The sequence below is a fragment of the Centroberyx gerrardi genome, chromosome 19, assembly GCF_048128805.1.
Source record: "Centroberyx gerrardi isolate f3 chromosome 19, fCenGer3.hap1.cur.20231027, whole genome shotgun sequence".
NCBI classification, from domain to species: domain Eukaryota; kingdom Metazoa; phylum Chordata; class Actinopteri; order Beryciformes; family Berycidae; genus Centroberyx; species Centroberyx gerrardi.
Window position 1 is genome coordinate 5,199,204 of NC_136015.1, and position 13,406 is coordinate 5,212,609.

A 13,406-nucleotide genomic window follows, 5' to 3' on the forward strand; every position below is an offset into this window, starting at 1 on the left:
ATCATACACAAAAAAATGATTATTTTATTGTATTTTTATATCAAAATCTCATACTTTCTTACTTTTACCTCCTGGAAAGCAGAAAATCTTTAGTAGTGACATCACTGTGTACCAGGAGGCGACCAACCAATAAAACTATCAGATTTTTGAGCTATACTGCCTCTACACCCTTCCCATCAAATGAAACTGCCTTTCTCTCCCTAGCTGATCTCCCATTGGTTTACACTTTTGAATGATCCCTCACCGCATTATGTCCCGCCCCAATATCCAATCACATTAAGGAAGTTAGATGCTCTCAAAATGCCGTTTCATTGTGACTTTAAGTCTTGCGGACTCCCATGTCTAGCAAATATAGTTCCCCATCACACATTCAGAATTGATTTTCTAGCTGCTATTTTCCGTACATTCAAGTTGCAGCGCGGTTTTGAATGCTGTTTGGACTCATTGTGATGCCAGGCTTGTATCTTCCAAAGAACAGAGCAACCCGTGACGCCCGGTGCTCTTACAATTACAGAGAGGAACAGAGCAATAAATTATTCAGCGGACATTGTCCTCATTTGTTGCTGTAGCTGCAATAGGCGAGATAACTGACATCTCTGTGCGGTTTTAGAGGAAGGGGCTGGCTGGTCTACATGCGGGTGACCTGAAATGCTCCAACAAACATTAAAGAATATTCCCCAAACAGACTTTCACTGTTTAGTCTATACAGTGACAGGGCTTGGAAGTATGCAGTTGCCATTTTCTAGACTCATCCTTGAAGCGATGAGGGAAATGTCAAGGCCTAGGTCACATGTCTTGGAGAGGATTTTGCTGCTGCAATATGACGCCATTGTCAGTATCGTCTATCACCATAAGATACACATTTGCTGATCTGTAAATCCAGAGGTGATGTAACAGGTTCAGGAGAGCCTATATATATCTATAAGGAGTGCATGAGTGAGGAGGGGAGAGGGAGGGAAAACAGCAGTCACAATGCAAAGCTTTATTTGTCCTATTTTCAGTTGGCAATGACATGTCAGCTGATGTTTATGATGATCATCTGGTGGATTATACTTCTGATTGTCACTGACACACATGGGCTTACAGGATTGTACTGGATCCTCTCTGTATAGATTTATAGGTCATGTCTTGTGTAAGCGTTGTCTGCTACTGCCCTCTGGTGGCAATTAAGTTTCACTACAAGCAGATTAGAAACTTGAAAATTTAAAGAAGAGATCAACTTTTCTTACGATATAATCATCACACAAACATCAGAAAATCATATTCAATTGAATATCATGTCATTAACTATACATTAACTGTAACCCCTACATTTTTTGCACATTGTGTCTATTATACCATGCTGTCATGCACTCACAATGTGCTTATAATGCGCTCATGATGCCTTATAATGCCACCACATCAAATACATTTTTGAAATATAAAGGTAGCCACCCCTTATAGCTGTCATCCTATGATTTTCTTGGTGTATTTTGGTCAGTTTGAGCTCAAACACAAAATCTTGCTTCTTCTAACACCCACACAGAAATTTCATGAATTTCTCATAGTTTCCAAATGCAAGCCAAGTCTAAAAGCAGCCTCGTCGTTGGAGGTCGAATACAATACGGCCAGTTAAGCTGTGTTGATCGACTCTGCCCATCTATAGCCAACGCTCCTTCACCAGCCTGCGGTACCAAGTTGTCTCCACAAGTGGACAAGCAACAGAGCCGGGTCCAAGGAGCCGGGTGGATGAACAGGTGAAGAGTCCGGTCCGCGTGGAGCCAATGTGTAGACAGACACCTTTTGTCCAGCATGTCACTGCTTGTAGGTGTCAGTCAACGCTGGGTCTCGCTGGTTTCCAGTTTCCCGGTGAAACCAGAGCTTGATGAATGGGACCAGTGACACCTCTGCGCAGAGGCTGGCAGGTGTGCATTCTTACAGGTTTGGTTACCGAGGGCGACAGATAGGGTTGTCGCTCAGGGTATTCAGTTGAGCGACGACACTCTCCTTTTCCTTATCGATGTCCCGCACTGACAAGAGCTACAAATATTCAACAGGGACTCTGTGTGGCTCAGTATGGTCTAGCATTAGGGTGAGACCTTTTTTCATTCTGTCATTTTCATTGATTTTTTCTTCCCACTTAATCCTTTGGGGGCTGGAGCCTATAGAACAGAATCAATTCAGATTAAGGGCTTCCCATAGAGGACCAGTGTGGTATTGATCCATTATTCAATAAATATGTAATCAAAACAAACTGCATCATATCCAGCTGCTGTCGCTACATTCTGGGCCCTACTTTTTCACAAATGTAAAAAAAAATAAACTTTTCTTTGGGAGTTACAACTCACACAACAAACCCATTTCCTGGGAGATCCATTTTATTTTGAGTTTCCAGCGTCTCTGAACATCACCAAAAAGTCATTCACATAGAAAAACACATCACATACAAATACCATATTATAGGATTGTATCATATAGGGGGTATTTGAGGTGACGTAGCATCATATGTGCTCCCTGTGTTAGGTCATCCTTGGTATCAACGACACAAAAATCATCATCAAGTATCACAATGAAATTACGAGGCATTTGGGTTTGTTTCGCAAAACGGGAAAATTCATCTACGGAGTAACTGCCCATGACAGAGCAGTTGAAAAGGTAGATGGAAGGTAAGAAAGTGCAAATAGTGAAAAGGGGTGTAGGTTTCAAGTCAGGGCACTTAGACTAGATAGATGTCCTCATTGGGCATAATGTGGAAATGGAGACTAGAGAGCAGGCCGCACCTTCACAATGTCATATATCACTACACTGTCTGCCATCCACGGTCAATAGGATTGTACCTTCAGGGACGTTTTCTTTTTTCCGCGCTGTATCAACCTATCAGCAAACGTAGCACTACAGAGAACAACGCTGACAGCCTTTATTAGCAGGCTTGTGTGTGACGCTGCTGATGAAGCACTTACACAGGCAATTGTCCAGTCTCTGCCTGGTATGACGCAGCATACTGTATAAGCCAGACCCTGCCATATTGTTAAGCCATCTTCCTCTTGACCGACACGCTCTGTTTCAGTGGTAAGATCATGAACATGTACTACAAAATCAACAACCATCAGTGGATTTCTGCGGAAAACGGAGTGCAGGAATGCATTCATCTTCAGAAAAGAGGAGGATATAGAAGTACACTTAGCTCATAGGTAGGTGCAAGAGAAAATGATAATGAATGACAGTCTTTACATTAGGGTTAGACTGATATGGGTTTTTCAAGGCTGATGCCAAAACCAATATTTTTGGATATTCAATATATTTAAATTTGACCATTTTCACACCAAAAAACACAAGTATTCAGTGTTTCCCCAGACTTATATTCTTGTCATACTGCATACTGGAGGTGGATGACACTGTCAATCCAATTTTCAATAAAAAGGCCAATATCAGCAAACCAATACATCAGTCTAACCCTACTCTACATGCAATATGGCACGCAGCACGAGTCACGCAGTCTGTTACCATGCTTGGAGGTGATGGAGGTGGTGGTGGTGGTGAGACATGCAGGGCCGTGACTGGCGGTGGTGTGACATCAGGTTTTTATTAAGGTCTCGTCGGGGGACGGAGACGGGGACCCGGCTCAGACGATGACCCGGAGCTCCTCGTCGGTCAGCCGGTTGACCTCCATGATCTTCTCCAGCTGCTCGGCGTAGCTCGCCTGGTCCTGCAGGAAGTGCGGGATGCGAACGCTCTCCATCTGCGCCAGGCCCTTCAGCCGGTCCACGTCCTCGAAGGACACCTGAGGCCCCGCAGGCAAACACACACACAATCAGCAACACAGCTTACTGCGCTGCATGACAAAAAACATCATAGATTTCCATATACATCATAGTTTTGTTCAATGATACCAGCTGGGATAAGCACATTTTTCACTCATCGCTCCTCTCAAGCAGAAGAACATGGTCTGTTTATTCCTCAGAGTGGTTACATAAGCTGTATTCAGCCTCGCTTTACATTTAATGTTATGCGTGAACTGGAGCCATTTTATGTGCAGTTACACTTTTATTTTTGGCAACAAAAAGAGAGAGAAATGATAGTGTTCTGCTGTCATAATCTACTGTACTATTGGCATGCAGAGGGAAAATCATATCACCCTTGTGTGTCATCATGTAAACGCGGCACTGTCCTGCAGAACACATAGACAGAGAGTTCAGATGCATTCCCTCACCTTTCCTAGAGCCATCAGCAGTGGGAAGTCGATCTTGTCTCTGTGTCTCAGGATCTTCAGGATGCCATCCAGATACACCTGGTCTTTACTGAAGCAACCTGCAGTACAAGAGGTCAGAGTCCAAAAGGTCCAATTAGGGTTTGATGATACTGATACATTTAGAATGAAGCTTCCAATCACTGATATTTTGTGCCAATAGTCAGTTTCTTTATATTTGAGCATTTTCCATGCCAAAAAAATCCTGTCAGGGTGGATAATAATGATAACAATAATATATTCATGCAAACTTGTGTGGAATCCAATCAAAATGTTTCATTAGAATCAATTCAGGTTAGGGGCTTCCTGCAAAAAAAACAGTGTAGTATCAATCAATTGTACAATAAATATGTAATAAACTGAAATCTGGTTTTGAATAAAAAGAAATATCGGCCCAATATCTCAGCAAACTGATCAGACTCTCAGATGAATCTGGAATCCTATCGTAAGTCATTGTAAAAAAAAAAAATGTGGATGCTGTACACACAGCAGCACATATGGTAAGCTTGGTGTTTCCAGTGGGTTACTGACCCGGCTGTGCTGTGTTGGTCTGGCCTCTCTTGGCGCGGACGCAGTAGTCCCAGCGGGTGCTGGGGTCCTGCACAAAGCGTCCCAGGTCGTGGAAGAGCTGGGAGAAGGACATGCGGCTGGCCTGGTAGACGGTGTAGTAGAGCAGGGCGGCGCGCCACAGCGTCGGGTCTTTCCTGAACAGGACGCTGTGGATGCTGGCCAGGCCCTCCTCGGTGGGGTTCAGGGGCTTCAGGCTGTGCTTCTTCCTGCCCGCGCCGCTGCTCCACGGCTGCTGGCTGTTGTTGATGCCGCGGAAGTAATGTGTGCCTGGTGAACAGAGACCAGAACTTAGCAATCACACAATCCATGTAAAACTCATTTTCTATATATATGGAAAGCCACAATATTTCCGGGGCTCAATGAGGAGTTAGACTATAGTCCCTTCTTGTAATCAATGTAGACTTTAACCCTTTGTTGTGCATTAATGTCTCATGTTGTGTACTATATTATTCCTCTACTGATTTCCTATATATTTGAATTAGGGTTACACCAATATATTAGATTGTTAATATATTAGACCAATATTGATACCTTTTAGTAAATACTACATTGTCAGTATCGTCCACCTCTGATATGATGGATATGATGTAGTTTGTTTGATTACATATTCACTGTAGAAATGATCAATACTACACTGGCTGTCTGTGCAAGATTTTGATCAGATTCCATACAAGTATGCATGAATATGTTTTATTATTAGTATTAGTATGAGTATTAGTAATAGTATACATATTAGTATCCTGGATTTCAGTGGAAAGTTTCCAATGACATAAGTGCTGTTTCAGAGGCTTTTTCACCCTAACAAGAATAAAATTATGGGGAAAACAATGAATACTTGTAATTTTGGGGATTACCAGCCTCGGCCTTCAAAAACCCATATTGGTCGAATCGTAGTTTGTAGTGTCAGTGAATTAGTTTAGGCCAAAGACAGCATCTTGGAAATATTTTGCACAGCAACAAAATTATTGAACAGAAGAAGAACAAAGCTTGCCTTAATCTGAATGTGCTTCACTAGCTATAGTTCCACTTATTGGCAAAGTAGTCCAGTCCACCAATTTCCCTGAATTAGGAGAAAAACCTCTGCAGTGCTTGTAAACCATTACAGACCAAGAAGGCGTAAAATTGGCCTTGATAACAATGATCTTAGTCTTCAGGAAAATCTCTCCAACCAATAACAACTACACAACCACAGAAGTAGAATTAAGGAAATGTGCAGCGGTTTTACAGTTAACAGACTATGATGAACACACTGCTGTTAGGCTATTGACCCAGCAGAACTTACACACACAAACATAAATCACTTCATTTAGGGGTTCTCGGGGGTTCAAATTAGCACACACAAGGCCCCATTTGATAAGATTTTGTTACATGGACCCACATGGGAAGATTTTAGCATTTTTTAGTGAACTAAATTACAGTATAATTAAACTATTCCTCAATTTTCTGGTCCCTCGAACCCCTTCAAGTACCCCTGGTGGTCCCTGGAGCCCGCGTTGAGAACCACTGACCATTACATTAATATGAGACAAGCCCTGTGCGACGGCTACCCACCTATCTCGTGCCTTAGCATGCCTTCCAGCCAGTGCTCGCGGGCGGTGGAGATGTTGATGGTCAGCGTGGGTCTGCTGTTCACCACCGTCATAGAGGCTCTGGACAGGAGGTCGTCTGTCACATGGACTACTATCTACCAACACAACACACACACAAGTGTTCCATTCATACCGAAAAGTATACTGTGACAATTCTGTGTCGTACGCAGCATGATGGTGTGTTCACTGGTTTAACTTTTAAGTGTTTTAGGTTGGATTTTTCCTGTAATGGAATATACTCTTTGTGTTTTCGATCCACTGTCTACTATGTTTAAATCCATCAGGTCTTTGCCAAGCATACACAAGCTGCCAGTATATGTGTTGTTATGTGTTCAGTGGAACATCATTAACTTGGTGATGTAAGCTGTCCTTGTTGATGGTTACATAAACACCGCTCCACACCAGCAGACTGCAGAGTGACTTCGGTGAGGCGACGGCTTTTCGCAAGGTCTTACTTTTCCCCAGAGTACATTCACTCTGATGGCCTGCTGTCTGCCGTTCCTGCTGAATAGGCTGTAATGATGTATAAATGCACAATGACATATTCTGGGCTGGGAAGGTCACAGACTAGAGAAGGCAGCGACATGAAATGCCAGGGGCTAATTATTCCAGCCTCTTAATAATTTATGTAAAAAAACAAATATCCAGTATTGAAACTTCAGCACCCAGCAACAATGCAGGCACAGAGATTTTGGCTAGTTTGGCAAGTTGTTTGGCTGGCTATTGTCTGACAGACTACAGGACACCTCATTAATTATGCATACTGTCGACCAATCAGAGTATTCATTAAAGCCTTGTCCAAAGCATTAAAGACATCATTTACACCAGGAAGTAGATTAGAATTCTATATCTGTTTGATTCTGTTGACAACCAGAGGGAGAGTTTTCCAAATTTCCACAATGCTGACAGTTACAATAGTTTAGGTAACTTTACATTAACAGGTCCTTTGTTAAATCATACCATGAAATTGAGAAATGCAATTCTCATTGCACTGGACCTTTAAATGATCCCTGTGGGGAAACTGGAACACGGCAGCGGCAAAATGATAATAGGATACAGCAAAGAAAATAGAATATAAATAAGAATATACAGTAGAAAGTGGGGCTATTAAACATAATGCAACTGACACTTCCAGCATGTCAAGAACATTTCATTTTACATTTAGGCTAATATTTTAGGTACATTTTCATATGGTACACATTCTGCATTCATTCTTTTCTTTGTCTCACCATATTTACTGCTGTTATTTTACACACCCTAATAATGCTGTAATCATACTTCTACTTAATATGCTCTAATGTGGAAATTGTCAAATTATACTAAAGTCCTTTGGTCTCTTACCTCCCCCATGCAGCCCTCCTTCTCCATGTACTTCTTGACATTGTACCAGATGCGACTCTTGCTGAGGAGGTTGCCCCCAGTAGTCTGTTCAAACTTCTCATAGTTGCCATACCTCTGCAGGGCAAGCTCCATGATGCGCACGGCCTGCAAGAGTTGAGAAGAACAAGGATTTTAAAGTCAACATATGACTGGAAGCTATTCCCAAAAACTTCTGGAGTGGGTTAAAAAAAAACTTTTGGCAAAAGATTCAGCATTTGTTGGCGAGTCCAGCTTTCTCTGGACGGAGCGCTCGCTCACTGCTGTTTAGGAGACAGTGTGTATTTTGCTCTTAAAGGATAAGGCTGGTGTTTTTTAATGCATTTCTTACCGTCAACAAATCCTATGAAAATAACAAAATCAACAATGCGTTTGCTCTACTCCCGTTACTTTCTGACTTCCCACGTACCGTTTTTAGCCGTCAACCCGGAAGTCATTGGCTCCAGTTGTAAGCTGAAAACCTTGAAATACAGCTCACAAAGACATAGTTATAATTTTAAAAATCGCTAACTGTTACCACGAAAAGTCAGGCTGTTGTAGTTATTACCAAATCAAATTCAGATGGGAACAAATTCTTCATTACGCCGGGGACTATTTTCAGTGCTACGGAACTACTTTCCTGAGATCGCAAAGTGTTTACAGCCGGCTTATTAAGTTGTTTGAGGAAAAGGTCGGCTGGCCCGGTGCATCGCGATGATGAAATATGTTGCCCAGAGCAACAGCATGGCTTTGTGACGTGTTTTTAATCGTTTTTTTAATACAGTGGAGTTCTATGGCTGCTGGGACATGACTTCATTGGGCACCGGCTACATGGACGAGACTTGTTGGCAAAACAAAATCATTGCTGATTTTGTTATTTTCATAGGATTTGTGTAAGCAATGCGGTAAGCAATGCATTAAAAAACACCAGCCTTATCCTTTAAGCTCTGATTCATCACTTCTTGTGTGTGGAGAAGATTTCCCACCAGTGACCACACCAACAACAGAATTTAATTTGGACAAATAGGGCGAATCTACAGCGTCTCAATTAGGGGGGATGGGACGCTATTCTCTGCAGCCCCAATTTGTGATTTAGGCTGGCTGGGTGGACTTTTACATAAAAATCTTGCCTAGTGCAGCTTTAAACTTTGTTTATGGTGGTGCTATAACTTTGGCGTAGAGCCTTGCCTTACATTGCGTTCGGAATTCATGATGTGTAGAAGAATAAAGGGCATCACTGTTACAACTGCACCACAAAAATATTCCCTAATAGGATTTCTACTGCATGGGTATCAGTGCATTTCTATTCTCCTGACCAGTCAGTAATCTGGATTGGTCAATTCTCTAAGAGAGGAACATCATCTGACATGGGTGACTCAAGTGGAGACAGTGCTTCAAGCCCACTTCATAATTGCTCAGTGAGTTGTAATGCAACAGCACAGCGGCTGTGGCATTGTATATAAACCGCTGCCGCTTTGAAGGTTAGGATTGCTGCCTGGAGCTGAACATCTAGTGTGGTAGACTAGTGCCTTTGTTATCCAAAAGTTAAAAAAAACCAAAACATTCTACACAAAGAAAACATGTCAAACAAGAGCCGACTCCAGAGGGGAAGAAAGAAAACATGAAAGCGCACGCTGCAAACGTTCCTCCGCGGGATCGTTTTACTGCATTTCCTGTGGAGTTCACTCAACAACAGATACCGAACCCTTCTCTTACTATCTGTGTACTTGTGTTACCCAAGCAGCCTGCAACATAACACCGCGGGGCTGTTTTATTGTTCAATGCATCCTAGGAACACAATACTGCTGATCTTAAATGGGTAATCTAAACAGAAATACTAAGAGTTCATTTGTGGGTTCGTTAATAGTCTCATGGTCTCAGGGTCATGAAAACTTGGCTTTGAACATATCGTTATTCATCTGGAGGTTCAATGTCACTCACTGGACATGTACTCAGAAATGTTAATATGCAAGAGACCAGAGAGGCAGTTTTTCCTGTTTTTCTGAACTGATTCATCTAAGCCTGGCTCTGTGACAAGGATTAGGCTAAACTCCACTTTCACTTGGACAACAGATTGGCCCTGCCTGAGCCCTGAAACTAAAGAGGTTTGGCAGCGAGTCTCTATGGTCGCAGCATCCAGCTTGACCCCTGGCATGACAGCGTGGAATTTTCTCTCCAACCAGCCAGCTCAGCACCAACCCCACGCCCTCGGGACATCGTTGTAGATGTGATGAATTGTCCTGCCGCAGCCTCTGTACCTAAATCCGGCTGACTTGTGCACCCATCGACTGCTACTTTCTTTCTATAGATTTTCAAGTTTCTCTACCCCGGGCCTAACTCTGCTCCTTACCTGTGTGAGAAAGCGATCCGAGGCGTTGTTATGCCGCGCCAGGACGAGGGGAGAGACGGGGTTGCTGTACTCAAACTGGGGGTTGTAGTTGAAGTCAGACTTGAAAAACTTCACTTTCTCTTTCTCTACATTGGACGGCTTGATGGCTGTGAGGATGCAGAGTTTCTTGGCGTTCTCCGCTTCCCGCGCGATCGCCGATTTGGGCAATGAGGGAAGTTTGGTACGGGATGAGTTGGGGACACACACCTTCCTGGGATGGGGGACGGGGCGAGGGGAAAGGCCCATGGTGCTGCCCAGCACTGTGATGCTGCGTGCTGGCCTAGGGAGATTGGAGTGGCTGACCGAGAGGACGCGATGTGACGGCACGGCTTCACCGCCTCCGGCCCGCGCCGCATGAGGAGCCGCGCCCGGGCGGTTTCTTTTATGAAGCGTGGAGGCGCATTTCACCGATGTCTTCGGCCTCCTGTAAGGGGAGTGCTTCGGGCTCTGCCTCTCCTCCTCCTCGGCCTGCAGCAGGACGTTGTAGCTGCTGGTCCCGGTGGTGAAGAGGTCTTTGAGGACGTGGGACGAAATCTTCTCCAGGTACACTTGGCTCGGACTCACCGGCTTGTCAGTGGAGTTCAAGACGTACTTTTTGGACATTTCTAGTTCTGGCCAGTGGAGTCTTTCTGGAAGAAGGGATAGGAGAGAGCAATCAGGGAGGAAAGTGATTCTGTTCGCTGCTTATTTTAGATTCCCCCTCACATGCAGACTTCTTGGTAGGTAGATAGACTAATCCTCTTATGAAGAGAGGATGAAAATAGATATATTCTGTTGCCAAGCTAAAGAAAATATATTCTGTTAAGGCAACTCGTGCTCAGTGTGAACAGTGCGCTTTTACAGCTCTGTTATCAGTTTACATAACCACAACTATCTTTTTCCATTCATTCCTTTTCCATGCATTCATAATGATGCAATATCACTCAAATGGACCTAATTTGACAGGCTTGCATTACAGTGACGTCAGCAGTCGGGGACCATCGGCAATGCGTCATTAACGTGTCATAAACGATTCAGTGTCCTGCTATCACAGAGCAAATTATTCTCATCACGTCTCCAGAGACTGTGAGTACGGCAGAGAGGAGTGAGTGTGCAGGGCCTTGTGAGTCCCAGTGAGATAACCTGGAGCATCATCACACTAAGAACAAGCACTCCGTTCAGACAGGAGCACTGAGGCGGAAGCCATGCAACCACAGACAGCACAAACTAACGACCTCAGCAGCACAGTAATAATGACAAGAGGGAAAAAAAATCCTAATTATAGCTTCATTGGCTTGCTGGGTGGAGAGTAACATGTTCAGCCACCAGATGAAATACTAAGTGGCTTCATTATCTAACATGTCCTTTGGGTATCTCATCATTGGGTTTCCCCTTTTGTGATGTTAGGCTTCTGCAAAGTAAATTATCTGTCTGGTATCCCTGTCTTGTGCATACAGGGAGTCTGCACGTTTCATCAAGTTGAATTTAAGACCTTTTCATGCCAGTTAGATGAGATATAAGACTGATTCTGTAACTGAAATAAACATGAAAATAAAAACAGCTGCATACCGACTGTACTGATTTGTCACTGAAAAACACACCTCTAAAACTGAATTTGAGATTTCAAATATTTTATTTAACTGCATTGAAGACCTTTCAGGTTTTCAGTTTAGTAAATACAATTTAAGACTTTTCATCTTGGTATTCTGCTCCCAAATATGACAGCATACACAGTCCTGAATCTGTAAACAGTAAACACTGTATTTCTTTGGCAATAATTGAACTTAGACAAATACGAATCAATGCTCATGCATAGATCAATTGATCAAAATAGCTATGATAAACTAAAGTCAGCACTGACTAAGGAGTTAAGAGTAATAATCAGGGAAGTAGTGGAGGGTAAACCCACCTAAAATCAGTTTACCCACCTTTTTAGGCTGCCATGAACTTTTTAGGACATGAATTCATAATATTCATCATATTAAGCAGGATAAAATTGGCATAAGTTATACGAGTATAGGGGAAAATAAGCATAATACGAATAAATCAATGCTTTTCTGAAAATAGAAGATATTTTTTTTAGATTCGTGATTGTTTTCCTTATGATGATCTCTAAGTTCACCCACCTTTTATTTACCACTAACGTTACATCACTGGTTACAATAATAGACGCCAGTAAATTAGTTAAACAACCATTTTTTGCTTTTGATATGTTAATTTGATACGTAGACGAGCTAACGGTTACAGGAAAATAAGCAAAATGCAACATACCTGTTACTTTTATTGATTCCAGCATCCTCTGTTAAGCTTAACCTAACGAGAATCGTTTTTTCTAGTGAAATTACAATTCAATTTAGCTAGGTTAGTCAGCTAACGTTGTCAAACCAGGTCCATGTAGTAAACCACCGATGAAAGCAGTTTACTTCTAACGGCTACACGTATTCAGAAAATACAAAGGCTCGTAGAAATCATACTGTTAACGCAATTCGACCGGTAAGCCTGAGCTAACCACACACATCCCACCTCCAGTTGACAAGCACTGAGCTGGGCGCTGCCTACAAGCGTTGGCTGAGTTGTTTCCATGGTTTCGTGCTTCGTTTAGCGACGTCACGAGAAACGATAGTGCTTATGGGAAATGAAGTTCTTGTGGGAATAGACGCCGTGATTGAAGTTGTCTGTAGACTTGAGTAATATAGTTTCAATGGTTTCTCCTGCTTTTTCACACTTACACATTTGAATTCATGTTTTACAGCAAATCAGACATTGTAATGTCAACCATAAACCAAACATCCAGCAAGTAGGCCTAGTTGTGCCCTACCATGCCATTTGTTATGATGGAACTACATCACCAAATCGTTCATTTTGTTTGTTAATATTTGAAACATATATATACATGACATTATAACTATATACCACCATGTTATCAGTGGTAAAAGAGTAGATTAATTTTATTATTATTTCATTTATAATCTTTATCTGCAGCAGTCTTGGAGTGGAATGTTTGGCTTTTTGATAGAGGGTTGATCTGTAGTTTAGTAGTAGTAGATCTTTAGTAGTAGATCTGTTTGATCGGGTTGATTTGATCTGTTGCCTTCAAGTGCTCCGCATGAGCTCCTATCACATTGCAGCTGGTCCAGCTGGTCATGTGCGCTCAACTCGTAATTACAAGATTTCCGACAGCACTGAAGGCAGCATTGTTTTCGCCTTGAAAGTGACAGGATGTACACTCGGGCTGTGATAGGCTGGGTCTGTCTTAAACCCCGCCTCTTATTTCTGATTGGTTTTCGAGTGTTTTGTT

General features: G+C 42.6%; 1 protein-coding gene across 1 annotated transcript; it reads right to left on the bottom strand.

The window, feature by feature from the left end:
* Positions 1-3,330: 3,330 nt before the first annotated feature.
* matcap2 (microtubule associated tyrosine carboxypeptidase 2) lies at positions 3,331-12,575 on the bottom strand. Its single transcript, XM_071907568.2, has 7 exons — positions 12,380-12,575; positions 10,091-10,758; positions 7,726-7,869; positions 6,347-6,479; positions 4,757-5,062; positions 4,190-4,287; positions 3,331-3,760 (listed from the first exon to the last, which is right to left on the bottom strand). The coding sequence occupies exons 1-7, from the start codon at positions 12,402-12,404 to the stop codon at positions 3,602-3,604; spliced, it is 1,533 nt and encodes a 510-aa protein (XP_071763669.2). The 5' UTR covers positions 12,405-12,575; the 3' UTR covers positions 3,331-3,601.
* Between the last annotated feature and the right edge of the window lie 831 nt (positions 12,576-13,406).